This window comes from Mauremys reevesii, linkage group 1 (assembly GCF_016161935.1).
Source record: "Mauremys reevesii isolate NIE-2019 linkage group 1, ASM1616193v1, whole genome shotgun sequence".
In the NCBI taxonomy this organism is placed as follows: Eukaryota; Metazoa; Chordata; order Testudines; family Geoemydidae; genus Mauremys; species Mauremys reevesii.
Genome location: NC_052623.1, coordinates 164,687,920 through 164,714,354, shown reverse-complemented (window position 1 = coordinate 164,714,354; position 26,435 = coordinate 164,687,920). Strand labels below are relative to the sequence as shown.

Genomic DNA, 26,435 nt, shown 5'->3' with positions numbered 1-26,435 from the left:
AATGAGCCTACCTTATGTAACATGATAAAGACCTAATCATTATTTAGTGGATAATTGATTAGCAGTGTATACGTAGATGTATCTATGTAGCTTTTGTAGGCCTGAGTCAATGAGTATAGTTGCTATGAGTTCTGTATAATCTTTTAGAGATAAAGTATGAACAAAGATTCCTGGCAAAAAAAAAATTAACATTTGAATATCCTATTACCGATTTTTAGAGTGTCTAGGGAAAACAAGGAAGATCCTTATCAAATAATAGGATTGATAGCTTTGTTATTGCTAAAAAGGGAAGCAATGTGCTATGTAACTTATTGTGTGATTTGAAACATCATGTATGACAATAAATAATATGAAATAGGAAAGATTTGGGGTAGCCAGTGCATAAAAGGATGTTGATAAAAGATATGTAATCTTGTGCATAAAAGATCATTGTTACAGGAGTGGGTGGGTGAGATTCTGTGGCCTGCATTGTGCAGGAGGTCTGCATTGCATTATTTGAGCCCGAGTCTAATCACCCATGTCCCAATTCACCGGCCTGCTACCTTCCACCTGATCACTGGGGTGTAGTATCTTGTATTTATGCAAATGAAGCCTGGTCTTTGGCTCTAAGAACTCAGCATAAGCAGTGGTTTTGTCTGCCTAAGCAGTGGATCTGTCTGCTTTTCTTGGATTTGTGAGGTAATCTGTGGGCCTATTTAATGAGTCCTGAAATATCCTTACATAGGGTACTCTCCAACAGGTCTAAATGATCATCACCAGCATGTCTCAGACATGTATCACAGATGTCTAAGGCTGCTATCTGGTGCTCAGTTCATATATGCACACAACCATTACTTTAGACTTAGGTAGGTCTGGTCCCAAATTTGGGGGAGAGCAGCACTTCAGTCTTTTCTTTTTTTTTTAATTTATCTTCAGACTCCTCTTCTTCGGAGGTAGTTAGTGCTAGTTAATCTCACACGTGGCAGTCTGTTAGAAGCAGTTCTGGAAGGAGAAAGAAAGATTACTTGCTAGTGACTGTAGTTCTCACATTTGCCACCCATCTTTTCTTCATTGTCTTTTGCAAAGACTTTCAGGCAGGGATAAAGCCAAGGTTGCATAAATACCCTAAAACATAATGTTCAGATGCATGCATCCACACTGGTCATTGCTGCTCTGGAGAGTTCCATCCAGGCACCCAGGGTGCCTATGCATTCCATGTGGTGGTAATTTGAAGCTAAAATTACTGGTAGTTAAAATTTTCTTTCTAATATTAATTGAGGAAGTATGGTTTTCTCCTTTTGTAAATCAGTTTCTTACGCATCTAAAATTCAATTACTAGTATGAGAAATTCTGTTAGTCTATAGCAGGGGTCGGCAGCCTTTCAGAAGTGGTGTGCCGAGTCTTCATTTATTCACTCTAATTTAAGGTTTCGTGTGCCAGTAATACATTTCAATGTTTTTAGAAGGTCTCTTTCTATAAGTCTACAATATATAACTAAACTATTGTTGTATGTAAAGTAAATAAGGTTTTTAAAATGTTTAAGAAGCTTCATTTAAAATTAAATTAAAATGCAGAGCCCCCCGACTGGTGGCCAGGACCTGGGCAGTGCGAATGCCACTGAAAATCAGCTCGCGTGCCACCTTCGGCATTCGTGCCGCAGGTTGCCTACCCCTGGTCTATAGCAAGTGCAAGTAGAACCCCTTGTAGCCAAATTTGAGTTCCAGTTCACATGATACATTATTTTTTAAATATTTTTTAATAAAGTTGATCTATATTTTGGGGTTGATTTTGTTTTGCAGCTGTTCTAAACTGACATAACAATCTTACTTTATTTTGTTATAGGTCATGTTCAGAGGTTCTTATTTGCTAGTGATAGAGTCCTGCAGCATATTTTGCAGAACGTTGAACAGATAAAAACTGGTGTACATGACACTTCAAAACTTCTAAGTGAACTACTATCTTGGTGGGTAATAAGTGAGGAGGATTACAGCATGTGTTCCACAAGTAGCAGTACCTCACATGAAGTGATGGAGCAGCTCATAAGTCATTTAATTCAGAAGAAAAATAGAGTAAACACAAGAATTTTTGTCCATGTGCTGAGTGAGCTTGAAGAAGTGGATCCCAAATTACATGAGTGGATAAAAGATCTTAACAGTTTTGGTAGGTCCTATTTCATATAACTGTAAGATGACTTAATTTGCAGATGAAATTATAAAATTAAGCATGCTTTCCACCTTTCTTTTTCTCCCATTTACTGGAAAGCAAGTCTGTGTATGTTATCAGGAGGTTCCATGTGAAACCAGAGACAAACATGGAATTTGTTCAGTTTACAAATTAAAAGATGGCTAAAAGATCCCTAGTTGCCAGCTCTGCATTCTCAACCAAGAATCTTAAAGTCAAGCTTTGTTCTTTCTGACTTGTGGTGTAATCCACAATTATATATTCTACAGCAGAAATTTTGCCCTCAGTTTCCAAAGTGGGGTGCGCAACACGATTCATTGGGGGGCACGGCAGGAGGAGTGCCACCGGAGAAAAAGGGCGATGCGGCAGGAGGAGCTCCGCCGCAATGTAAACAAAATGCATCTGAGTAATAAGGTGGCATTTTAAGTCACTCTCCAGAGTAGAATGGTTTAGAATTAAACACTGTTCTGTCTATAGCTAATTAAGTTCTTAAAATGGAGGTGGTTTAAATGACAGATAAATCGATTTGAAATATTGGACTCTTTGCAACTGGTTTGTACAGGACTTTGCCAGTAGGGAAGGATCAGATGTGGAGAATCTGTCTCTTTAAAATCCAGAATGGAGAAGACAGTCTATAAAATAGGGATAAACCTCAACATTTTCTACAAAGTAACCAATTATTTATTGTGTTGGCCTTACAAATTGGAATGCTAATGTTCTGTTTAGCTGACTACAGTTTGAAGAAGTCAGCCTCTAACTTTTTTGATAATGTTGCCCTGCTATAGAGCTTTATTTGGTTTGTTGTTTGATTAAAATGTAGGGTGTACATTACAAGTAAAATGGGATAAGATATGTAATAAATGCCAAAAATGGGGTAAAATCAGTTTTTAAAAATTGGATTCCATTACCTGTACTTTGACAGGCAACAGACACATTTACGAAATTGGTAGAGTAAAAAATTGATATTTTTTTTGGAACCTGTTCTGATTGTTTGCACTTTTCAAGGCTACAGTATATATCTTCAATTTTGGCAGCCTTACACCTGGTTTTGGAGCAAACTGTTCTGTAGGAGATGTCAGATGTTCAGCCCTAAATTGGAATAACCTAAATCTTGAATTGAATTGAATTTTTTTTTCATTTCAGGTTTGGAAGCCACAAAGATCTTTTTCTCTCGTTATGGAGATATTGTTAAAGAGCTTAACCTTAGCTTTATAACCATTCGCTGGAATGAGAAGTATGGCAGTAAATTAGGCAATGTGTTGACCAACTTTGAAGATAATGAAATACTTAAGTGTTTCTATGAAGCATCATTGGAGGAAATGCGTTGTGTAATATGGCTATTAGAGGATAATAGAGAGAAATTTCCATCTCTGCATCAAGCTTTAGACGAATTCTTTGATAAAATGGGTAAATGTATACAGCTTATTTCTTTTATAAGTACCCTCTTGTGCCTGCCATTACTCCCCAGCTATGTTGTTGTGAATTATCCTAGGAAAGTGGTGACACTGTAATTTAAATGATACTATCTTGGGATAGTATTAGCCTCTCTGATAAATTGCATATTGGATCTTCTAAGTTCCATATCGAAGATTGAACAGTCTAAAGAGGCAGGAGCATGTAAAAAAGAATGCAGCTAGTACAGTTCAGAGTTATTTAAATCCAAATGAAACTAATAATTAGCATTATTTATATTATAATGCTGTCCTGTAGTAGCTTTAAATTATGGACAGCTATTTTTAAGGGATTACTTTGATTCCTGATTATAAAAATTGGGAATACAATATGCAGCGTACAGCAGGTTTTACTTTGACTTGTTGAGAAGTTAGAATTTTTATCTGCTGCAGTTATTTTAAAGGAGTTCATAGAGTTCTGTCTTCAGAATAAAGTTATTTTAATTTGGAGAAGTTTAACTTTAGAGTACCTTGAAATGCGAAGTCCTTCTCGAGGCTGTGTGAGAATGAGAGATACCATGTTTCACTTGCAAGTCCCAATCCTGCAAAGACGTATGCATGGGCTTACCCTTAAACAATATATATAGTTTCAGTAAAACCAGTGCTGAACTCTAACCATGTGCATGCCATCTTAGCAGGAATGAAATTCTAGAAAATAACTTTTTTTATTCTGGGAGATATTTTAAAGATTAAATTTTTTTTATCCCCCAAAATCTCATAATTTACAGAATCTAATATTTTGTGTACTACTTTACAACTTTCTTTAAAGTAATTTAATATTTTTCTTTCAATAGATGTTCCTTGCATTATATTAAAGAAGCAGGAAAATGAAGATATCTCCGTAAGTTTTTTAAATACTAAATTGAAAAATGAACAAATACAGACTCAACAGTAAACCATCACGGTGGACACAAAGTATAATGAAGATGCATGCTCACTTCCTGTTCTTTTAAGGGGACTTGCAAAATAGAAAGTGAAAATTGCGTACTTCTGTTTTGTTTTTTTGTTTTGTTTTGAAGGCCTGAAAGATTTACAAAACAATCTGCAGTTAGAAAAAGGAGAAGTATTGTGAATATCAAGTCTTCCTTGTTTTTTGGAGGATCATTCCTTAAGACTGGAGAATAAGTATGGGAGCTTTCTCAGCTCTCAGTTATGGAGTTTGGAATCTTTGAATAGGCAGATTTTCTCCAAGTGTCCGTCAGGAGGTTGAATGAAATAGATAGTGAAACAGGCTAATGATCCTTTTCTCTTTCATTTGCTCAGGTTTTAGTCTTTTGTCACTGTGATGACATCCCATAGTTCTCCATTCATAATGATCGAAACAAGACCAGAATATTTGTAATTTAAAAAACAAGCATAAAAAACCTTTAACGGGAACTGGGGAGTTGTGGGGGAGGGAGTAGAAGGGGAGTTTAAAGCGTTAAAGGAGTGAACAAAGAGCTTCGGTTTTCTTTTTTTTAAAAAATCTTTCAGCACTGCATTTCATTTTGCATTTTGGCCAAACAACTTTTCTTCTGTTTTCTCTTTATTGGGGGTGGGGAGGAATCCGGCTATCTCTGACTTATTTTTTACAAGGAAAAATGTGACTTGGTAAATGTACCCCCTCCCTTTATTTATTTATTTTTTGCTAGAGCAAAGAAGCCACCTGGTTCATGTGGGCTTTAGAAACAGTACTTGAAACTAGTGTGTGGTTTCAATGTGAAAAGTATCACTGTAAAAATAGCATTGTGGTAGTGGTGGTGGTGGGTCAGATAAATTTACCACTTTATTGGTAAAAGACTTTTGTTTCTTTTGTTGTTTTTTCTTTCTAACTGCCAGCTTTGAATCTGAAATTGAACTCAGGGTCTTTTTGCATGTGTGTTTATTTGTAGTAACATTGACAACAACCAGCAGTAACTCTGACCACTTCACTTTCTATACATTTCAGAATCGTAAGTGACAGGGAAAAAACCCAGCTTGACTATCAGATCTCAAGTTGAGCTTGCAAGGCTAGTTTATTGTAAAAAAAAAATAATATTTTTTATTAAGGACCTCAGCATATTTGCTCAGGTCATTTAAGACAAACTGAGAACTACACATTGACATTTCTACAGTCACTTTTCAGAGTACAACTATGATTTAAAAAAAATACTTAAAGCCTTCTTTGCTGTTCATCATTCTGAATCATATCTTGCTAGTTTGCTACCGTACAACTTTAATAATATCATCTTTCTGCCAAGTGGAATAACAGAATATGCATTTGTCCGTGGTGCTCATGTGTTTGAAGCATTCTGGTTGAAAATGTATCTATTCTGCATGCTAATTAGTCCACCTATGCAATACAGTTAACGTCTGATACACATAATGGGTGTTTTGACAAGGTTAATGAATGTAGATGTCAATGGAATGTGGAACCATGTGCTATTTTCCAGTTTCAGGGGAAACTGAAGTTGAAGAGTAATGTAAATATTGTTGTATTAAAATATTTATGGGTTTTGGTGTATTATTTGTATACCAAAGTAAGCTAATGACATACAGTATTGCTACAATTTGCCACAAATAATTGTTGTTGTTGGAAATTAGACTTCAATGTTAAACATAAATTGAGAAGAAAAATACCTTAATAGAGAGAAAAATGGAGAGGAAATAATCTTTCAGTCAGTTGTGTCAGTTCAGTTCCCAGTTCCTGTTAACAATAAGTGAAGATAATTCTTAATTCCCTCCCTCACTTATCACATAGAGATATTTTTCATGTGAACAAAATGGTCAACAGTTGCCCTGTTTCTGAAGCTTATTCCTTATGTGAAGTTGTGGTGTTTGTGACATCACAGTTGACTGTGACCGAAGTTGTCACATAACAGAATCATTGCTTCATGTGGGGAACAAGCAGTAGAAACAGAAAAATAGTCAATTCTCTTTTTAAAACCCATGTTCCCTATAATAAAAGTGGAGAATGAGGAAAACACAGAACTCATGTGAGTGGAACAGTCTAAATACAAGACTTTTGTCAAATTATTTTCCCACATGGGTTTCCAGAAGTGAAAAAAAACACTGCTTGTTGTGCTCTGTAAATTATTATTCCAAACGATAGGAGAGTTTTAATTGAAGAACTGTGTGTGTGTCAGTGTAAGAAACACATGGTAACTTCTCCTTAATGAGTAGCTATTGACTTTATATTTCTGTTTTAGACTAATGGTATCAAAGTTAAAAACAAAAATAGGAAGAAGAAGACAAAAGAATCAAGGGTATGTAATAATTGTATTGCTTATTCTATACACCGATTTACTAAAAATTGGAATTTGTAGTATTTATAAGTCTAAAACCGAGTATTTTCCAAAACAGCATGTTGAGAAATATTCTTGAAGTTTAAGTTAAAGAGAAGTCCCTAGATAGAAAATGTCACTAAGGTATAGTTAATGTTGTAAGTAGCAATTAAAGTAGTATTTGAAATTTGTAGTAACAGCAAGTAAAAGGCAATATAGTCATAGTTTCACAAACAACTATGGTTCTGACCACATTAGCATTTCCAACAATTTCCTTGCACTTCAGTATGGGGGGTGGGGTGGGGGGGGAGAGACAGGGAATTCAATACCGTAGAGATAGAGAGAACACAATCAACTGTGATTACTTCAGTGCTGAAATACACTTTTTGGCTCAGACTGGAAATACAAATCAGATATGGCACAAGAGCTTTTACTAGTTCAACAGCTTCATGTACCATAATCAACAAAGGTGAATGTGTCCGGGACTGTGAGGAAGATACACTCTCTCACAACGTGGATCTGTAACAATATTTACATAGGGAATGTCTTCCCCTTGTTCTTCTGATTGTGTTTATGGGACATGTTAGTAACTGAAAAAGCAGAAAGTATCCCTTAAAAGCTCAGGGGAAAAAAACAAATCCATTACTAGGTACCCTGTCAAACCCCAATGACCACCCCCACATAACCCCACCCCTAGCCCGGGACCCCCACAATCTCCCCATTCCACCCCTTCCCACCTTATTTGCATGGCCGCAGCCTGCTCTGGCAGGCCAGACCGGGCGGCGCAGCCACAGCCTGCTCTTGGGGGCGGGGCCGGGCGGCGCAGCCACAGCCTGCTCTTGGGGGCGGGGCCGGGCGGCGGAGCCACAGCCTGCTCTTGGGGGCGGGGCCGGGCGGCGGAGCCACAGCCTGCTCTTGGGGGCGGGGCCGGCCGGCGGAGCCACAGCCTGCTCTTGGGGGCGGGGCCGGGCGGCGGAGCCACAGCCTGCCAGCCCTGGAGCTGCAGCTGCTTCGGAGGCTCAGGGGAGAGCAGCGCGTGGCCAGAAGCGGAGACACTCTGGCCCCGCCTCTTCCCTTCTGTCTCTGCTGGCTGTGCTGCCTCTCCTTGCTCCCTCTGTTGTGGGGAGGGGCTGTGTCCCACCTCTCCCTCTCCATACCTGTTCATAAGCCGACCCCCTTCTCTGGTGCTTCCCTTTTTTACTAACGAGTTTATACGGTAATTCTGGAAGGATTTTTGGGCAGGCTTACTCAGAGTCCTCTAGCTTTTGTTGTAATCACGGTGGTCAAATTTCATAATTCATTATAGGACATCTGAATACATGTCAAACTAAAACAGGATTTGATACAAATAAGTCACTTACATTCCTGATGGTGGATCACTGTCTTGTAGATATTCTGAATTTTATATACTGTGGCAAAGTAAAAAATTGTATTTTTTTTTTTAATCTAGCCTTTTTTAGTACTATCTGGTGGGGTTGGTGCAGTAACCCGAGAAGAAGACATTATATTTGCAGAAGAAAATACATTGTGAGTACCAGCAGGCAACTTTATTATTGTTTTGTATAGCACCCCAGAGTGTGCTGTTTTACACAACAAGGAAAAGATACAGTCCCTGCCCAGAAGGATTTAAACCGTAAACAGATATCGGCCCAAAAAATGTATTAAGATGAAAGTTGAGGTTGAGGATACTTATCAGTAATTTAAGGGTAAAAAAATCTTTACAAAGGCTTTGTAGTTAGCCTAAAAAAATTATTTAAAAAAATGCTGATACCAAGAAATTCAGACTCTCAGGGTGTTGCTTAGAGGTACCAAGCCACTCTTAACATTACTATTGAAACTTTTAAAATTATTTTAATCAAATAATCTTGGGTCCTGTGCATTAGTCAATTGGATGAGTCAGTAAACCAAGGTCTGTTTTTTGTTTTGTTTAAATCATAAGATTTTTCTTCCCAACAGAAGTTTTATGAATCCTGGTGAGCCTTTCATAATTCCAGAATATCTTCGTGATCAAGTGGAAGAATTTGAAGCTCTGTATGACAATGTTTCAGACACACATGATTATCAGAGACTTTTGGATAATAACCCAGACCCAACATGTGAAAATTTATATGAGTAGGTGTAAACTTATCTGTTCAGTCATTTCAAGTATTTGCCTTTTTTTTTTTATTTGGGTGAATTTTTCATTTTATATGAAGATAAATTCTGCATCATCCATTTGAGATTTAATCTATAGTATTTTCTGAAGGAAGAAATGCTGAACCAGTAGACAGAAATAAAACATCCTAAAATTTAAGTTTAGAGTGTAATTGATAATAGCTAATACCTCAGACTTTTGAAGAATACACATAAATTGAGAGCCAGTTGTACCCCTATAAATGCTAATGTAAGGGAACAAGAAATTCCATTCAAGGGAAAGCTGGAGGTTTTCTGAGAGCTTGACAGCCTTGGAGGCAGAATTGATCTGTTTTGCTGATATAGCATCTGTTCTAACATCCTCCTCCTCTAATATGTTTCAACTTTGAGTTAAAAGGTCTCTATGTAAACATTGTGGTGGTATTGGGTTTGATGTGGACATCAGTCTGCTGGGAACTGAACAGAGATGACCAGTTTTATTTCACAGAGGCCACGGGATAGCTGGCAGTTGGTAATATTTGATTTCTATCAGCCCTTTAATAAGGCTGAACAAGTAACTTAGAAGTGGAAGATTTTGATATTACTAATTTCCTGAGATGTCTGTCTCTGTTGTTGGCATACTAACTTGCACTTAAATCTCATTTGTTTCACTATAAAAATGGCAGCTGTGTAATCAAGGAATACGTCACAGGGATCGGAATGGACACACTTTTCCCTTATTTAATATTTCCAGCAGAAATTAAAACTACAGTGAGATTAGTTGACTGTCTAACACTGATGTTCTCAACTTGACATCTAGCCAATTTGCAAAAACATTTTCATTTAGTTTTGTTATTGCGCTTCCCCCTTGAGTTGTCCTGACAAATTTTGTGGTTTGTTAGTAACATTTCCATATATTCTAAATGTTGTTTTATCTTCTCTATTGCTGCGTAAAAGATCTCCATGGTGAAACAATGAAATGACTGTATACAAATTGCTGTCAAATCCTCAGAGAAACCAGATTCCTAAGAAACAAACATTTTTCTATATTTTTTTAATAACCTTAAAAGTTAAGTAAAAGCAGTAGGTTCTTTAAAACAAGACAAAACACCCACAACACAGCAGTGGTGATGGTAGAGAGATGGTATGTGTAGAGGGTGTCTGAGAGAGGGTAACTCAGAATGACCAGTTTTAAAGATGGGTGTCTTTGTCTTAATATCTCATTGCTACAATCACCAAATTATAAAGAAAATTTAGAGTTAGAACCTCTAATTCAAAGATCACATCAAATTGTAGGCCTAATTTATTGAACAGTGTGTGTGTGTTGTCTACTTTACCCACAAATGTACATTACCCAGTGTCTCTAGTCTGGAGTTTATTTGCTGAGTAGCTGAATACTGTGTCACAGTTCTGTTTTTTGGTTTCTGTTCTGAGCACTGGAACTTTGCAGGCTATTTATTGCAGAGTAATTACTGTTGTACACAAGTTGAAAGATTAGACACACAGAGTTCTTTCTCTGGTGGTTACAGTTACTGCCTTAGCTGTATTATTTCTGCATAGTGTTGGGAGTGTGGATAAGAGTTTTTTGTTGGTGTTTGATGGACTAGTGTGAGCGGTTTCATTCTTTAAAAAAGGACAACACGTCTTTTAATCAGCATATTCCTCTTTGAAGCGTTTTAGTGCAGGTGAAGGTACCTTTCTCTCCTCTTTGTAGAAAAACTAACTTGTATTATAGCACTCTTCATCAGAAATCTTGAGGAATCCTATATTTCCTGCATGTTTTCATTTCATAGGGTTTATTTTCATTGTTCCCTTTCATGTTCACTTGACTTGGCCTTACTTAAAATAGCGATCTTAGTGTTAATATCACCCCAGTGGTTTCTATAGTGACACACTGCCTAGGTTCTGAGCTTTTATTTCCTACATTTCCAGTGACCTTGTTTTTAACATCCATGTACTTCAGCTAACTACGTTATGTACTATCTTTTCTTTGCTAACCCTTCAGATAAAGTATATAACACTAGTTTCTCTTTGGAGAAATCAGGTGTTAACTGTGAGATTCTGTTTTTCAGCTTATTACAATAAGTCATGATTTTAGTTCTTGGCTCTGGCCATCTCCTTTTTATATTGGCACTGTATTTGGAGACGTTAATTTGTAGAAGAGGTATAGAGAGCAAATATCTAGAATTAGTAGGCGTTTCTTAATGTTTTTTTCTGAAAAAAATTGATTTCAAAAGATTCTTAATACATTACTAATGCTATTTGTCTTTGTAGAAATTACTGTTAAAACAGTAATGTAAATATCAAGAATGACTTAAAAGTGAAATGAAAAATGCTTGGATTAATGAGTATAACTGTTTTTTTTTCCCAAGCTATTTCGCTCAGATCTTGGAGGAACATGGTCCAATGGAAATTAATGATAAATTGTTAGTTGGAGAATATGAACATTTCCCTGCAGAAGCTCGTAAGATTGTGGAAGATGCAGGTGGTCTGAAACCTTTCCTTCTGGAATCCCTTCATTTTGTTATGATGGATAATCTGATTGGTTTGATGAAACATGCAATTCTGCTTAAGGAAAATACTGAGACTGAAGAAGATACTAGAAATGAAGAGGAAAATCACATAACCTGTCAAAATAGTCATGAAAATTCCAGGAGCAAACTACAGTTAAACCCAGCTGCTAAGGAATTCAAACCAGTGTCTTATATTAAACCTTATATGCCAATTTCTACTAATATTACAGTAGCAAACTGTGAAACTCCAGATTATTCAGTCACGGAATATTCCTCACATATTTCAGTGCATTCTCTCTCTAGTCAGAGTATTGATACAATAGAAGGACCACTATCTTTTTCAAATGCATTGCTGCATTCCTCTATTTCTGATAATCATGATATACCTCTGACTAAGGTTTCTTCGGGTTATGAAAATGAAAGAACGTTCTCAATGATTTCTCAAATACCTCCTATTCCAGATGTTGCTGGGCAACCTAGTTATATATATGCTGATTATGAAGCTCCTCTTGATATTGATAAAATAGCAATATTAGACAGAGAGTACATATCTGGCAATCATATACCAAGTCAAATAGAAACATACCTGGACGCTCAGTATGAATTGGTGAAGTCAGACTACAGCTCTTATGAAGATAATCTTGACCAGGGTGTGAGCAGTATTAAGGAAGTTAAATATGATCTATCTGCTGTTAAGATGGAATTTGAGAATAAAAATACACCTGTAGTGAAAAGCATTCCACTTACAAGGATGATAGCTATTCAGGTAAGAAATTAAAAGGAAGAGACTCTTTTAAGGATCTTTGACTAGTAATGCATTAAATTTCCATTCCTGTTCGTTCTTGATAAATACGACATTAGTTCTCTAGAGCTGTCAGCGCAGACACAACCCCTTTCTGCAGCTCATTCACATTTGTCCCTTTAATACTTTCAAGGGACATTGAGTTTTTTTTATATCTAAAATGTACATGAAAAGGGAGGGAGTTACACAAGCAGTATAAAATTTATCTTACAGGTTGGGGAAGGTTCTTGTTCTTTAACTTTTATTTCAGTGGTTGTTTAAATTGATACGTACTAAATGAGACGTTGGCTGTATTTTATAAAAGAGTTTAAAATATATAGACATTTAAATTGTCATCTTATGTTAATGTACACCAAATTCAGGATTTCAGAATATCTATGTATTTACTAGTCCACTGTGAGCTAAGACTAAACTTGACTTACTGTTTTGGGATCCAGTCCTGCAGATAGTAACAAGCATAGTACTTTAAGCTAACTGTTTGCAGGATTCGTCCCTTTATGGCTCCTCAACACCACTTCACTAACGTTTTCACAATTATATTTATATCAGTTGGTTGTGTTAGTGCAAAAAGGCAGATATTTGTATAGGAACGAGAAGGAATTATACAAATTGTGGGTTTGCCTGTTTTCGTAAATAAATTAAATAAAAATGTGCCTTCATCTCTCTTCAAATCAAAGGGAAGAAAATCAGATTGTTCTCCCTTGTTTTTCCATTTGGAAAACAGTTTTCAAACTAATACCTGCATATAATGAAACACTTACAAAAAAGAACCTCTCGTGCCTAGTAATTACATATTTTTTCAGTGGTGCCATATTTAAATCATTGCAAGATTAGCAGAAGTAAACTTTTAAAACTTTTGGTACAGTGGGAAATGCAGCTGCATCATACTTTTAGCAACTATTGTCTCTATATTAGAGATTTCTTAGGGACCCTGAAAGTTAGTGGAGATAAAACAAAGATGTTGAATTCCATTATCACCACTGTCCCTAATGAGGTTACCTTTTTTAGAGCTGTCTGTGCTACAGATTATCAAATGCAAATTTATAGTTAAGATGTATTTTCAGGCATTATACATTATTCATGGTGGTAATTGTTTTTTGAACTCAGAGTGGTATTTTCAAAGCATTCAGTGTTGGCCTAACTCTGTTCTCATCAATGTCCATAGTAAAACTCCCTCTGCCTTCAGTAAGAGCTGGAGGCCAGTTGTGAACACTTTTGAAAATCCTATCCTGAGCTTTCAGAGAAACTCTGCTTGCTCACTCAAGCTTCTTTTTAAGGAATCTGAGGGAAGGGATTGCTCTTTAAACATAATATGAATATCTGTTGTTGGACCTGAGAGTGGAGAAAGTTAAACCAAAATATCCTGCATTCACTTACACATGCAACTATTTTAGGGAACTCATTTACAGTATTGTTATCCTCAAGATAGTTCCTTCAAGTCTGGTAGATGGGAACTACTCATAATCTAAGAGAGATGTTAATGTGCCTTTAAGTTAGGCCCATCTACACTACAGAACTTTTAAGGGACTGGTTGCAAGTGTAGATGGGATACAATTTTTTTATTTTTATTGAAATAACTAGTGGTTGTTTGTATTCTAGGTAAATCAGGAATTAGCAGACAGGGACATTAATACCATGCCTTTTTATCCATTTGAAACTCAACAAGTAAGTACATGTATTTTTACTTAGGCACTATTTGATATGAAAGTCTTTGCTAATTAGATAAGAAAGAATTAAGGGCCCAACGAGACGTGCACAGTGTCATTTAATTTATTATCTTGCTATGAAACTCAACAAATTAGTCACTTAGTAGTAAAACTTAAAAATCTATCATTATAGGATTTTGTTCGTTTGTGGGACGAGTGCTTAAATCACCCAAACTACTTCCAAACTACATTAAAACGTTCCATTTGTATAGATCAAGAGGAGCTTGAGATAAAAAGCATCCCCAAAAAGTTTAGTAGTGAAAGGATAAATCTGGCTAAAAATGACAGAGAATTTTAGTGACCTTTGGGTTTCTCTCTCCCCCCCTCCCCCCATCCATCTTGTTTGGACCTGCTTTTTAGTATGTCATAATGTTGAATTCATAGAGGTCTAATGAAAAAGAAGTGGCCATTTTGGAGCTCAGGTTCTCTAGTTGTTGCTCAAACATTGGAGTCAGTTTCAGTGGTGAATTTTGTAATTCTTCCTTTCCAACAATTCTGAGCATGATTACTTCCCTCCATTCTGGGATGTAGCAGTATCAAGTTGATAGGAATATCTAACTCCCTGTAATATTAAATGGCAGTTTAATAGATCTTCAAAATGTTTATGCTAGTTCAGTGCTGAATCAGTATTTGTTTCTTGAGTTGAATTCAAAATCTTTTAAACCTTTTATCAACAAAGTTTTTCAAGATCTTGGACCATAGTTCACATTAATCTTTTCCTATAAATGTATTGTGGTCTGATGTTGTTACTCCAGGATACTGAGTGCTATAACAAAAGTTCTTTCATAACCTAAATTTCAGGGAGATATTTTACGTATGGAAAAAGAGCATCAGGTATTACAAGAGCAACTTAAGGAAGCAAAGGAAAAATATGAACAGTTACAGTGCCGAAGCTCAGAAGAGACGAGTGTTTTAGAAGAGCAGTTAAAAAAAAGAGTTGAAGAAAATAAGGTAATTTTTTTACGCACACCCCAATGTAGGGTAACAGATAAAGAACAATTGGAACGATTTAAAAAACCCTCTTAGCTTTAGACAGCTTATTGGTCAATAATGCACTTGAGACATAAGTGGTAATCATCACAATAAAGCTTAGTTTTAACAACAGAATACCTTTTTCACTTGTTCTGAGTAGCCCTGTTTATTTTCATCTAAATGTGAATCAAACGCTGGCTGGAACATGTGTTCTAATCAGCATGCATTTGCTAGGTGTATCAATCAAAAAAAAAAATGCACAACTTACTCTAGTAATTTTTAAAAGGAATGTCTTTAAGAAACTACATTTTCTTAAATATTTTCTGCCTCTAGATTACACAAAGAGAGCTGGATTGGTTTCACCAAGATTTAGAAATGGAAGTTAAGAAATGGCAACAAGAAAAAAAAGAAAGCCAAGAGAAATTAAAAGCAACAAAGAATACATCCAAAAAACTTGCAGATACCAATGAGATGTAAGTGTCCATTTTAAAAACTGATACACATTGCTTTTGTTTGCACGATTTTAGAAATGGGAGCAGCAGTATAAGTACTTGAAATATTAGTTGACTAGAAATAAACCTTAGATATTGATTCTGTATATTCCAACTGAATGGTAGAATAATTTATATTATTGTTCTGAAGATAAAAATCTACAAAATTGGTGATGGTTGGTAGCTGGGTAACATGAGTGAGAATACATGCAACTAGACTTGTTTTCTTAGGGTCTGACACCCTTAAAAATCACATACCTTATTCTGTGATTAGCCCTACTGATATTGGTAGGTCTACATGCAGAATAATTTACATAACAAGGTTATGTAATACACCTTTACCTCGATATAACGCTGTCCTTGGGAGCCAAAAAAATCTTACCACGTTATAGGTGTAACCATGTTATATTGAACTTGCTTTGATCCACCAATGTGTGCAGCCCCCTTCCACCCTCCCGGAAGCACTGCTTTACTGCGTTATATCCAAATTCGTGTTATGTCGGGTGGCGTTGTATTGAGGTAGTGGTGTACCTTGTTTCACATCTCAGACTACCATCTTCAGTATTGGATTTTCCCTTTGCACTTCCTTGAGCACTCCCTAATTTTCCACTCCTTTTAACTTTTCCTCTCTTCCCTCACCATCATTGATTCCATATTCTATTCCCTCAGCTCCTATGCTCCTCTTCCATTCCCACTACACAGTCATCCCAACCAAATCCCAGCTCTGGCTCACACTTCAGATTCACTTTCTGTGTTCATTCTGCCATGCAACAGAACATTTCTGGGGCAATCCAAAGACAACATTGATTTCCTCCTGCTTTGGTTCTGCCATTTCTTGATATAGTTACACCCGACTTCATGCCATCATTGCATCTAATTAGCATGTAGTTTTGATATTAGATTCAGAAGTACTGATTTTGCAGTTCAAAGTGAAACTGCAAGTGTTTCCTTATGCCTACTATGTTTTTATCCTGTCCTATAAAACAGAAGCCTGAAAGGAGACTCTATGGAACTGGGATCCTTATTATTAAGGGTGCACATCCCTTACATGGGCTGCTATCATCCCCATGCTGTGGAGTTTCTTGGCAACAGGGCTCTCTGGTTGTGGATGAGAGGGCATTAACTAAATCAACTCCTCTCCACCCACTCTACTCAGTGAACACAGGCAATAGTAGCAAATAAGAAATTTTCAAATGAGTGATGTACTGGATGAGTTTAGTGTTGGTTTTGGTATTATAATAATTTCTTATGCTTTCCAACAATGATCTTAACACTTCATAAATACTGACTAAGTCATCTGGTTTTTAGACATCTTTCAGGTAGGTGTTGGATCACTGAACTTGGGTTAAGGTACATACATTTCTGCTTAAACATACTTTTCTTTTGCAGGTAAACGCATTCAGTACTGCTTTCTTTTAACTTGCAAAACGTATATTGACACTTGTTTAGCAATACATCCCTGATCGGCTTTGACATCTTCCTGTATTTTCATTGTCCCCTATTTACATAGACCACCTACCTCAGGAGACTTTGAACCTTGGATGTTTTGGGGTTTGAGTTTTATTTATCCATTAACCCTTCTTTTGTCTGGCTAGATGGGTTAGGTCACATCTTGAAATAATCTTAAATAACATTCAAATTACAAATTCACAGTGCTGATCTAGCAGAAAACAAATTTGTGGGATTAAGAGATTAAATCCTAAATGAACTACCTACAAAACTATAAATCAAATGCATAGACTTACTTGTCAACTATATTTGTGCAACTAAGGTTATAGAAGACTGTATTGTGGTTGCTGAGTAAATATTTTTCAAGCCAGACTTAATAGATTTCCTTGTTTATGATGCACATAGGTACTTGAGGAACATTGATGAGAAGGACAAGCAATATACAGTGTATTTGGATAAATTCCTGGAGATCAGGTAAAAAAATTATTTTTAAATAAATTCTTGCATCCCTAAGCACTATTGACTTATCTTAATTAGTTGGTGTTCTTATCCTAACACTGTTGCCTGTTGTACTGGATACAATAAAGAATCATGAATACCAGACTTGAGTTGATAGGTAGTGGCTTATTTTGAGAATAAGCAAAATACCTACCTAATTTAGTTTATAAAAAAAAAAAAAAGTAAACCTTAGTATCATGCTTTACTGAAAATCACCTAAATGCTAGTTACTTAGGGACATTATGGTTGTTGCTCTTCTTAAATACATTTAAAATGGATTTATTTTCATAATTTTAGAATATGCAGCAGCAGGGCTAGAAAGAAGTGCCTTATACCACCAAGAAGGATAGGCAATCTTATTTATAGTCTTAATGATCAAGAGATCTTAGACCTTAAACCAGGGGTCGGCAACCTGCCAAAGGCAGCACGCGAGCTGATTTTTACTGGCACGCAGCCGGGGTTCCAGCTGCCGGCCCTGCTTAGCCCGATGCCTGCCTGGGTGAAAGGATCCCCCGGCTGGCAGCGGGCTGAGTGGGGCCAGCAGCCGGGACACCGGCTGGTAGGAGCTGGCGGACGGAACCCCAGACTGGCAGCGGGCTGAGCTGCTCAGCCCACTACCAGTCTGGTGTTCTGTCCGCCGGCCCCTTGCCAGCTGGGGTCTCGGCCCCTGGCTCCGCTCAGCCCGCTGGCGGCCTGTGTGAACAGAACCCCTGGCCGGCAGCCAGGATCCCGGCTGTCAGGAGCCGGCAGAACCCCAGACCGGCAGTGGGTGATCCGCTGCCGGTCTGGGGTTCTGTCTGCCACCCCTCTCAGCCCGCTGACCATCTGGGGTTCTGCCACCGGCCCCTTGCCAGCTGGGGTCCTGCTCAGGCTGCTGCCGGCCTGGGATACCAGCCGCCGTCCCGCTCACCTCGCTGCTGGTCTGGAGTTCCAGCCGCCCAGCCCCCTGCCAGCCAGGGTCCAGGCCTCCATCCCTGCTCAGCCCGCTGCCGGCCTGGGGCTCTGCTCCTGGCCGGGGTGCAGTGCTCTGCAGTTGCCCCGGGGCACTGGCAGCCAGCCCAGTGCTCTGCAGCTGCCCCCAGCTTCTAAAATTTTTTTGCATGTCTCGCACCTCAGGTTAAGAACCACTGCACTAAACTGATAAGATCTGCATTTTAATTTTATATTAAATGAAGCTGCTTAAACATTTTAAAAACCTTGTTTACTTTATCTACAACAATAGTTTAGTTATATAATGTAGACTTATAGAGAGAGACCTTCTAAAAACGTTAAAAGGTATTACTGGCACGCGAAACCTTAAATCACAGTGAAGACTCAGCACACCACTTCTGAAAGGTTGCTGACCCCTGCCTTAAACCTTTCACTTGAGTTGTTGTAGGCATCAAGAATTTTGGGGGAAAGAGTGAAACATTTTTGTAACAAGAAGTTGTAGAAGTGTGGCTACTGAATCTGTGCAGAATTTAGACTATCCGTAGTAGTCGAAAGGGAGATTGATTAGAGGGCAGATGAAGCAATGAAAGGTGCCATGATAAATCAATAAATGTAAACTCTTACATCTAGGAACAAAAGTGCAGGCGTTTCTTACAGGATGGAGGACTCTATTCTGGGAACAGTGACTCTAAAAATTACTTGAAGGTCACAGTAAATCATCAGCTGAATATGAGCTCTCAGAGTGATGCTGTGGCCAGAAGGGCTAATATGATACTTGGGTGTATAAACTGGGGAACATTGAGTAGGAGTAGAGAGGTTATATTACCCTGTATTTGACACTGGTGCAACCGCTGCTGGAATATTATGTCCAGTTCTGGTGTCCACAATTCAAGAAGGCTAAACAAAAAAACCTGAAGAGGGTTCAGGGAAGAGCTGCAAGAATGATTAAAGGATTGGAAAATATGCCTTATAGCAAAAGACTGAAGGAGCTTAATCTATTTACCATATCAAAAAGAATGTTAAGAGGTGACTTGATTACTGTCGATAAGTACATACACCTCTACCCTGATATAATGCGACCCGATATAACACGAATTTGGATATAACATGGTAAAGCAGCGCTACGGGGGGGATGGGGCTGCGCACTCCGGCGGATCAAAGCAAGTTCGATATAACGCGGTTTCACTTATAACGCGGTAAGATTTTTTGGCTCCCGAGGACAGCGTTATATTGAGGTAGAGATGTATATGAGGAACAGAAGTTTGATAGTAGAGGACTTTTCAATTTCTCAGGCAAAAGTATAACAAGATCCAATGGCAGGAAGTTGAAGCTGGACAAATTAGAACTAGAAATAAGGTGGGTTTTTTTGTTTTTGTTTTGAAAACAGTGAGGTAGTTAACCGCTGGAACAATTTAATAGGGGTTGTGGTGGATTCACTATTGCTGGAAATTTTTAAATCAAGATTGGATCTTTAAGATATGCTCTAGCTCAAAGAGGAAATAATTCAAGGAAGTTCTATAGCCTGTATTGTGCAATATGTCAGACTAGATGATCAGAGTGGTCTTTTTCCGTGTTTAGAATATATAAATCTATGAAATGCAACTTGGGTTGATTCCACAGATTATCAAATGCATATCAACACCATATGTATCTGTATGTGTGTGTGTTGCATTTATATCTCTGCAGCTCTCTTTCATGCTCGCTCTCCTACTTTCCTTTTAGAAGCTGCAAAATAAAAATCTCTCCTCCACCCCACGTCTTGGTCACCTTTCTCATGCTGCATTTGATCAGCCTGTCTCTTCCTCTGAAATAGCATCAACATTGATCGGAAAGCAGCCATGGGAAATAATTTAAGTGCTGTTGTGGTACAGCAGAGGGAGCTCACATACTTGTTGTAGTTTATAGCAATCCTGTAGCCTTGCTCTCAGGGCTTGTCTACACTGTCAATTTACAGCACTGCAACTGTCTCACTCGAGGTGTGAAAAAACACTTCCCTGAGCGCAGCAAGCTTCAGCACTGTAAAGCACCAGCGCTGGGAGCTACACCCCTCGTGGAGGTGTTTTTTTTAGAGCGCTGAGAGCGCTCTCTCCCAGTGCTCTGCCGTGACCACACAAGCCACGTTAGAGCTCTGCCACGGCAGCTCTTTAGCATTGCCAGTGTAGACTAGCCCGTAGTTTCTTAGTATACAAGTGGTAGGTTTAGAATTATTCATAGTAAGTGTATCTGCGCCACCGTATTTAAGATGAGTTAGCACTGTCCTATAATTAGTCCAATATCCATGTCTACATGTAATGTACATAATATAATTAGTGATGCATATTTTTATAGAAGAGGAAAAAAACGTCTGTTGTAGAGTTTTTGGAGTATAGTTCAAATGTAGATGGCATCCCAGTATTCTTTTTGACATCTTCATTTTTATTTTATTTTATTTTACTTCACAGTAATAAATTTGCCAATGAAAAAGTACAACTGGAGGAGCTAATAAAAAAGAGCAAAGATAATTACCAGGAGTGTATTAAAAGAGCTGTTGCAGCAGAGGTAAAACATGCTACACGAGAACCTTGCTCCTTTGCGTTTCACTAATCCCCACAAAAAAGGTGGATCTGCCCACTTCTCAGAATAGATTTAATAGAGAGATCTGGTGAGATCTCATCTTAATGAGGACTTCATTATTGTTACAAAATCACCTACACAACATTTAATAGTATGCTTAGAAGTATTAACATAAATAACTAAAACTATACTTGCTCAGTTAGCAAAGTATGTTTTGTGATGCGGTATCCTGGATATTTTTGTTCACTTCGTTGCTAATTCTCCCTGGGTCTCTGAGACACTGCAACTTAGCAAGGTTCTATTGTATTTGTTCTGTGTATATATTTTTAGAAGTGGTTGGATGTTTGGATCAATGTGATATATTGCCAGAAATTTTTTAAAAAGTTAAGTCTACTATTAAAAGGTAATTGCAATTAAAGAATGTTTTATCCTTTTGACATGCACATAGTTTCCATTAGTGGGAATTACTCACAAAAAAGAATTTATCCTTTTTTTTTAAAAAAAATACTGATTAGGAATAGGAATATCAATACATCTATTTCTAGTGGTATTAGAATGCACATTTCCCTTTGAATATTTCATTCAAAGACTGGCATCTTGTAAATAATAGGACTGTCCACCTGTATATTTTTTCTATATTCTGAATGCTTTGAACTCAAATTTCCTGAATAAAAGAGATGCTATGCAACTTTTCTTTTAAGGAAGTTTTGGATTGTCAAACTTGCTTGTTGATTGCAAGTTGTGTGTTTAAAAAAAAAAAAAGGTGGTCCTTATTGAGCTAAAAGCCAATGCATCTGCCTTGAAATAGATGCATACCTTTTTAATCATAAAGATAATGCACAATATCAAGGTTATCTGTTTTCAAAGGATGGGGATGGAAGGAGTTTCACTAATTATGAAAGTTTTAATGCTCAGCAGACTGTTTAGTCATTACGTTTCCTCACACAATTATGCCATTGCATTTTAACGCTGCTTGCAATATCTTACTACAGAGATGTTCTAGAACTAGGCCTTTCCTGAGTATATTTACCAAAGACCAGATTGAGGCTGAATTTAGATTAATAATTACTTAGTTTTAACTGCTTGTGCTAAGGAAAATGCTTGTACTGTATGTCTTTTAAGTCACTGAATTTAATTTTAGGTGTCAGTACTTGAAAACTGGAAGAACACTGAAGTATGCAAATTACGCAGCATAGCTGCAAATGCAGAAGCAAATATTAAATTCTTAAAGTTAGTGAGCAGGTATGCATTTAATACATCACTATAATTCAGTAATTGCATATAATCTTTTTACTTTCCTGTTTTCTGGTTTTAGTATTGTTTTATATCCTCTCACTAATTTAGACTTGCTTTTATTTGTTTAATGGAACTGTACATTTCTGTTGGAGGTAACAGGTATTCACATTGCCAGCTGCATTGGTGACTTTAAATAAATACCATCATAAATGTTTATTAGACAGCTAACTACATCTTTTAGAATGTACTAACACCATGTTAAAGTTTTGTCCAAGAATATGTTTTTGATGCCTTACATCAGATTTTACAGGCCTGAAAAATTCTGAAAGTTTAGGAAAGCAAAGTGGCATTTATTAGCTTTGCAAATTACATCAATTGTAAAGAATCTTGGTTGTTAGCATTTAATCTCTGACTATACAACATGGGGAAAATTCAGAGTAAAAGACTTCCCAGCTCTATGCCTGTTCTAGTTTAACCATGGTGGTTCATGCAGCTCAGACCTGCCCACCTTTTTCTGCCTGACGGCATGAGGAATGGAGAAAGGACTAGAAGGAGATGGAGCAAGACTGATGGGCATGGTGGAGGTCTGTTTCTGCATGTGAGGAGACAGAGCTGGGATTGGCTCCACCCAAGGGCCGTCGTCCTTCCTTCACAGCATCCTCTCCCGGTCTTGGGGTATCCGTAGGAGTCTGGCTGTTGCTTGAGGGTTCTTACTTTCCAAGACTGGCCAGTTCCTAAGGGTTAAATTAGTAGGCAAACAGTGATACTTGAATTTGTTAAAATTCTGTGTGACTGAAGTCTTCAGCTATGATTTACCTGGGAGGGGAAAAGGAGAGCATTACACTTTTGGGTAGCAGTTTTCTCTGTTGGAGAATTACTTACGAACTCAAGTTATCACATTATTTTGAACTGAAAATTTGAAATATTTCAGTGGTCCCACTTCAGTGTTACCTCAGTTGAAGTCACAGATTGATTCTTGGGAAACATTTATTTCAAATATCAAGAAAGAAATGGAAAAAGTAGAAGTAAGTCTGTTTTCCAAACACATTTTCCTGTATTATAAGAGTCTTCCTTGATTATCTCTTCTTACCAAATGTAGATTTGTGATGTGCCTAGTAGGTTAAACGAAGCAATATATATATCCTTTGTTTTAAAGATATTTTCAAACTAACAGTTTGCATCCAATTTAACAATCATAAGTATTTGGCTTTATATTTCCTTTATAATTATTTAATACAGATCTCAAATAGCTACTCTTAATGTATTTACTTAAATGAATAACTTGTAAGAGCCCCGATGAAGCATATGCACCCGTGTCTGTGTGGAGCCATATTTAAATCAGCAGAGGTCCATGTGGGTTTGGGGTTCTTTTAAATGAAGCACCATTGACTTCAGTGGAGCTTCATTTGGGCCCAGGTGGTCACTCACGCAGGCATCCTTGCTGAATTGGCCAAAAATGTGACCACCTTTTCTCATTAGCTTACCAAGTTCACATAACTTATAATGAGTCTTCTCTTATGTTTGGGGTAGGGGTAGGGGTATGGAAAACAAATAACGAGGCTGTTTACAAAAAAAAAAAAAAAATCCTAGGAAGCTGAACAACTGGTAATGGTACACAGTTGGAGAAAAATATTCCCAGTAATCTTAAATCTGTAAAATTCATGAATGTATCTTTCCATGGTAATATTTTTTTAATCTATACACTAACGTAGCATAAAGAAAATCAAACTTCTATGTAGTCTTATTGCTATATATTAGGTCTTTGATTGATCTCTCTCAGAATGTAATAGTGTTAATTGGTACTTTGAGGTCCTTGTTTTGGTGTAAGTGGAATAATATAAAGCCTGATTTGTTTTTGGTTTTCTTTGTCTTTTTCTGTAGTCTCAGTATGAAGAGAGAATTCACTTAGTGAAAAATGGTGCACAGCTAAATGATCTATCTAAAGTGAAAGCTGCTGATCTTCAGTCTCCTCCTAGCATCTCAGTGAGTATCTCAAAGCTGCTAACAATTCAGCTTTGATTTTTTTGTTTCATAGAAAGCAAATGAAACCACTAAGTTCTTCTTTGAGATGTTGTCAATGTGAATCCAACTGTAGGTATGCTTGTGCTTCATGCATTTGAGATTGGAGATTTTTTTTTGTAAACATATCTGTGCTCCCTCATATAGGGGCAGGAAGGGTGGGGTAGCAGTGATCCTCTCTCAGGCCATGGCTACACTTGCAGATTTGCAGCGCTGCAGCAGGGTGTGAAAAAACACCCCCTTCAGTGCTGCAAGTTGCGGCGCTGCAAAGCGCCAGTGTGATCAGAGCCCCAGCGCTGGGAGCACGGCTCCCAGCGCTGTACGTTAATCCCCATAGGGAGGTGGAGTACGGACAGCGCTGGGAGAGCTCTCTCTCAGCGCTGGCGCTTCAAAGCGCTGCCGCGGGAGCGCTCCCGCGGCAGCGCTGTGCAGCACTAAGTGTAGCCATAGCCTCAGTTCCCTTTTACTGCCTACTAGGAGGAGATGGAACTTAGCAAGTGTCTTATCTGGAACTCTCTTCAGAGACTATAAAACTGTTTTTTCAACCAACTTCAAGAAATCTCCATCTTCACATTCTTTGGAATTGGATGTTCCAAAAGAGAAAAGATTATTGGTGACCCCCCTGTACAGCAGGGCAAGGTGCTTCATGTCAACTGCCACACCTCATGGTAGACTGCAAACCTTTAGGATTCAAACATTGCCTGTCCTGTGAGGGATTGATCTCTATCAAAGATGGACAAAGCCTCTTCTGCCTAGGAGAAAGTCACATCCCAGGACCTCCAGGACCCACAAATCCAGGGATGCTTAGCTCAAGCTACATCTGCTAAAGTAATCCATGTGGGTCAGTTTGGATACAGAGATGATAATCACTACCAGAGCAGGGCCAGATTCACCAGCATTCTCTCGAGTGCACATCAGACCCGGTATCTGGCAGTAGAAAGAAGGCAAAAATGGCACAGGCAGAGCTTTACCAGCAACTTTGACTCCAGCCATGTCAGTGTCATTGAAGTCCTCTGCAGCAACAGCACTGGCATAGCAGGCAGTAAAGCCTCTCAAGCCTTTTATATACCTTCCCACTGATTTCCTATGGTAATAACGGAAGTTAAGTAAGACAGCGCCACAGTTGTCCTCATTGCTGGCTACTGACCAAGGCAGTGTTGGCTGCTGGACCTGCTACAAGTGTCAATTCAACAGCCTCGTCAGCTCTTGGCCTCCTCAGATATGATCCCACAGCACCACAGCCAGATACTCCATACAGATCTAAATTCACTGCAACTGACAGCGTGGATGTTGAGTGCTTGAGTAGCATGGACAAGGACCTCTACCTAAAAGATCCAAGAAATCCTGATACAGAGCAGGAAGACATCTGCCAAAAAGATGTATTTGTCTCTAAGTGGAAGAGGTTATTGATGTGGGCCACTTAATATAGTCTAGTTTTAGTCCAGGCCTTGATACTGAAGATTGTTGACTATTTATGGCATTTAAAGGAGGCTGGTCTCTTGTTCAGTTCTATTAAGGTCCACCTCCCAACAGTTTTGCATGCCATCTGCTTGTACAGTTGTGCTCAGTTTTTTCTCACTAACAGTATCAAAGTGCCTCAAAGGGTTATTACGTACTTACCCACTAGTCAGAGAACCTACTCCTACTGGGACCTCAACACAGTCCCCATTAGATTCATGGAGCCTGCTCCCTTTGATCCACTTTCAGAGAGCTGCTATACAGTTACCTCACTCTGAAGAGTTTCCTGTTGGCTATCACTTCAGCCAGAAAAGGTAGTAAGCTTCCAGAGCTTATGGCTAACCCTCCCTAAATGACCATTTCATGGGGATAAAGTGGTAAGACCTCACCAAAATTCATCCCCAAAGTAGTCCTCAGAATTTTATCTAAACCTATCGATCTACCCATCTCCTTCTCAAAACTACGGTCTGCACTGGGCAAAAAGAAGTTGCACACATTTAGACGTATCCAGGACTTTGTTTTGTTGCATTGCCAGGCCCCTTCACACCATCTCCCCATGTTTCTGGCTATAGCTGGGCATTCTAAAGGTCAGGCCATCTCTTCACAGAGCAATGGATAACACACTATCTCTCTCTGTTACCAGCTGGCTGGTGTATTTGGTGGGAGAGATGCTAAGTCTCACTCCACCAAAGCTCCAGCAGTACTATTCACGTGCTTCAGGAATATGCCTATATCAGAAATCCGCAAAGCAGTGAAATGGAAAAACCAACTGACCGTTGTCAAGCATTATGCTTTGGACTTGGCTGCTAAGTACTGTTTGATGCAGCTGAAAAAAACGATTAC

General features: G+C 38.2%; 1 protein-coding gene and 1 long non-coding RNA gene across 13 annotated transcripts in view; one reads left to right on the top strand and one right to left on the bottom strand.

Moving 5' to 3' along the window:
* The window catches only part of LOC120385986, a 46,435-nt gene extending 40,059 nt beyond the window's left edge, over positions 1 to 6,376 (bottom strand). For 6 of the 7 annotated variants that reach the window (XR_005589469.1, XR_005589471.1, XR_005589473.1 and 3 more), the window contains exons 1-2: positions 6,210 to 6,376; positions 835 to 981 (exon numbers count right to left, since the gene is read on the bottom strand). This is a non-coding gene — a long non-coding RNA (uncharacterized LOC120385986). Of the gene's footprint in view, positions 1 to 720; positions 982 to 6,209 lie in introns of all 7 variants that reach the window. The other variant, XR_005589468.1, reaches the window with a different exon arrangement.
* The window catches only part of TTC3 (tetratricopeptide repeat domain 3), a 145,153-nt gene that overhangs the window by 105,983 nt on the left and 12,735 nt on the right, over positions 1 to 26,435 (top strand). For all 6 annotated transcript variants that reach the window (XM_039504605.1, XM_039504583.1, XM_039504573.1 and 3 more), the window contains exons 27-41: positions 1,822 to 2,139; positions 3,304 to 3,567; positions 4,406 to 4,452; positions 6,779 to 6,835; positions 8,304 to 8,380; positions 8,810 to 8,965; positions 11,338 to 12,244; positions 13,880 to 13,945; positions 14,788 to 14,937; positions 15,292 to 15,431; positions 17,304 to 17,372; positions 20,768 to 20,864; positions 22,021 to 22,121; positions 23,047 to 23,140; positions 23,997 to 24,098. In XM_039504605.1, the coding sequence (XP_039360539.1) occupies positions 1,822 to 2,139; positions 3,304 to 3,567; positions 4,406 to 4,452; positions 6,779 to 6,835; positions 8,304 to 8,380; positions 8,810 to 8,965; positions 11,338 to 12,244; positions 13,880 to 13,945; positions 14,788 to 14,937; positions 15,292 to 15,431; positions 17,304 to 17,372; positions 20,768 to 20,864; positions 22,021 to 22,121; positions 23,047 to 23,140; positions 23,997 to 24,098 (2,645 nt within the window). The remainder of the gene's footprint in view (positions 1 to 1,821; positions 2,140 to 3,303; positions 3,568 to 4,405; positions 4,453 to 6,778; positions 6,836 to 8,303; positions 8,381 to 8,809; positions 8,966 to 11,337; positions 12,245 to 13,879; positions 13,946 to 14,787; positions 14,938 to 15,291; positions 15,432 to 17,303; positions 17,373 to 20,767; positions 20,865 to 22,020; positions 22,122 to 23,046; positions 23,141 to 23,996; positions 24,099 to 26,435) is intronic.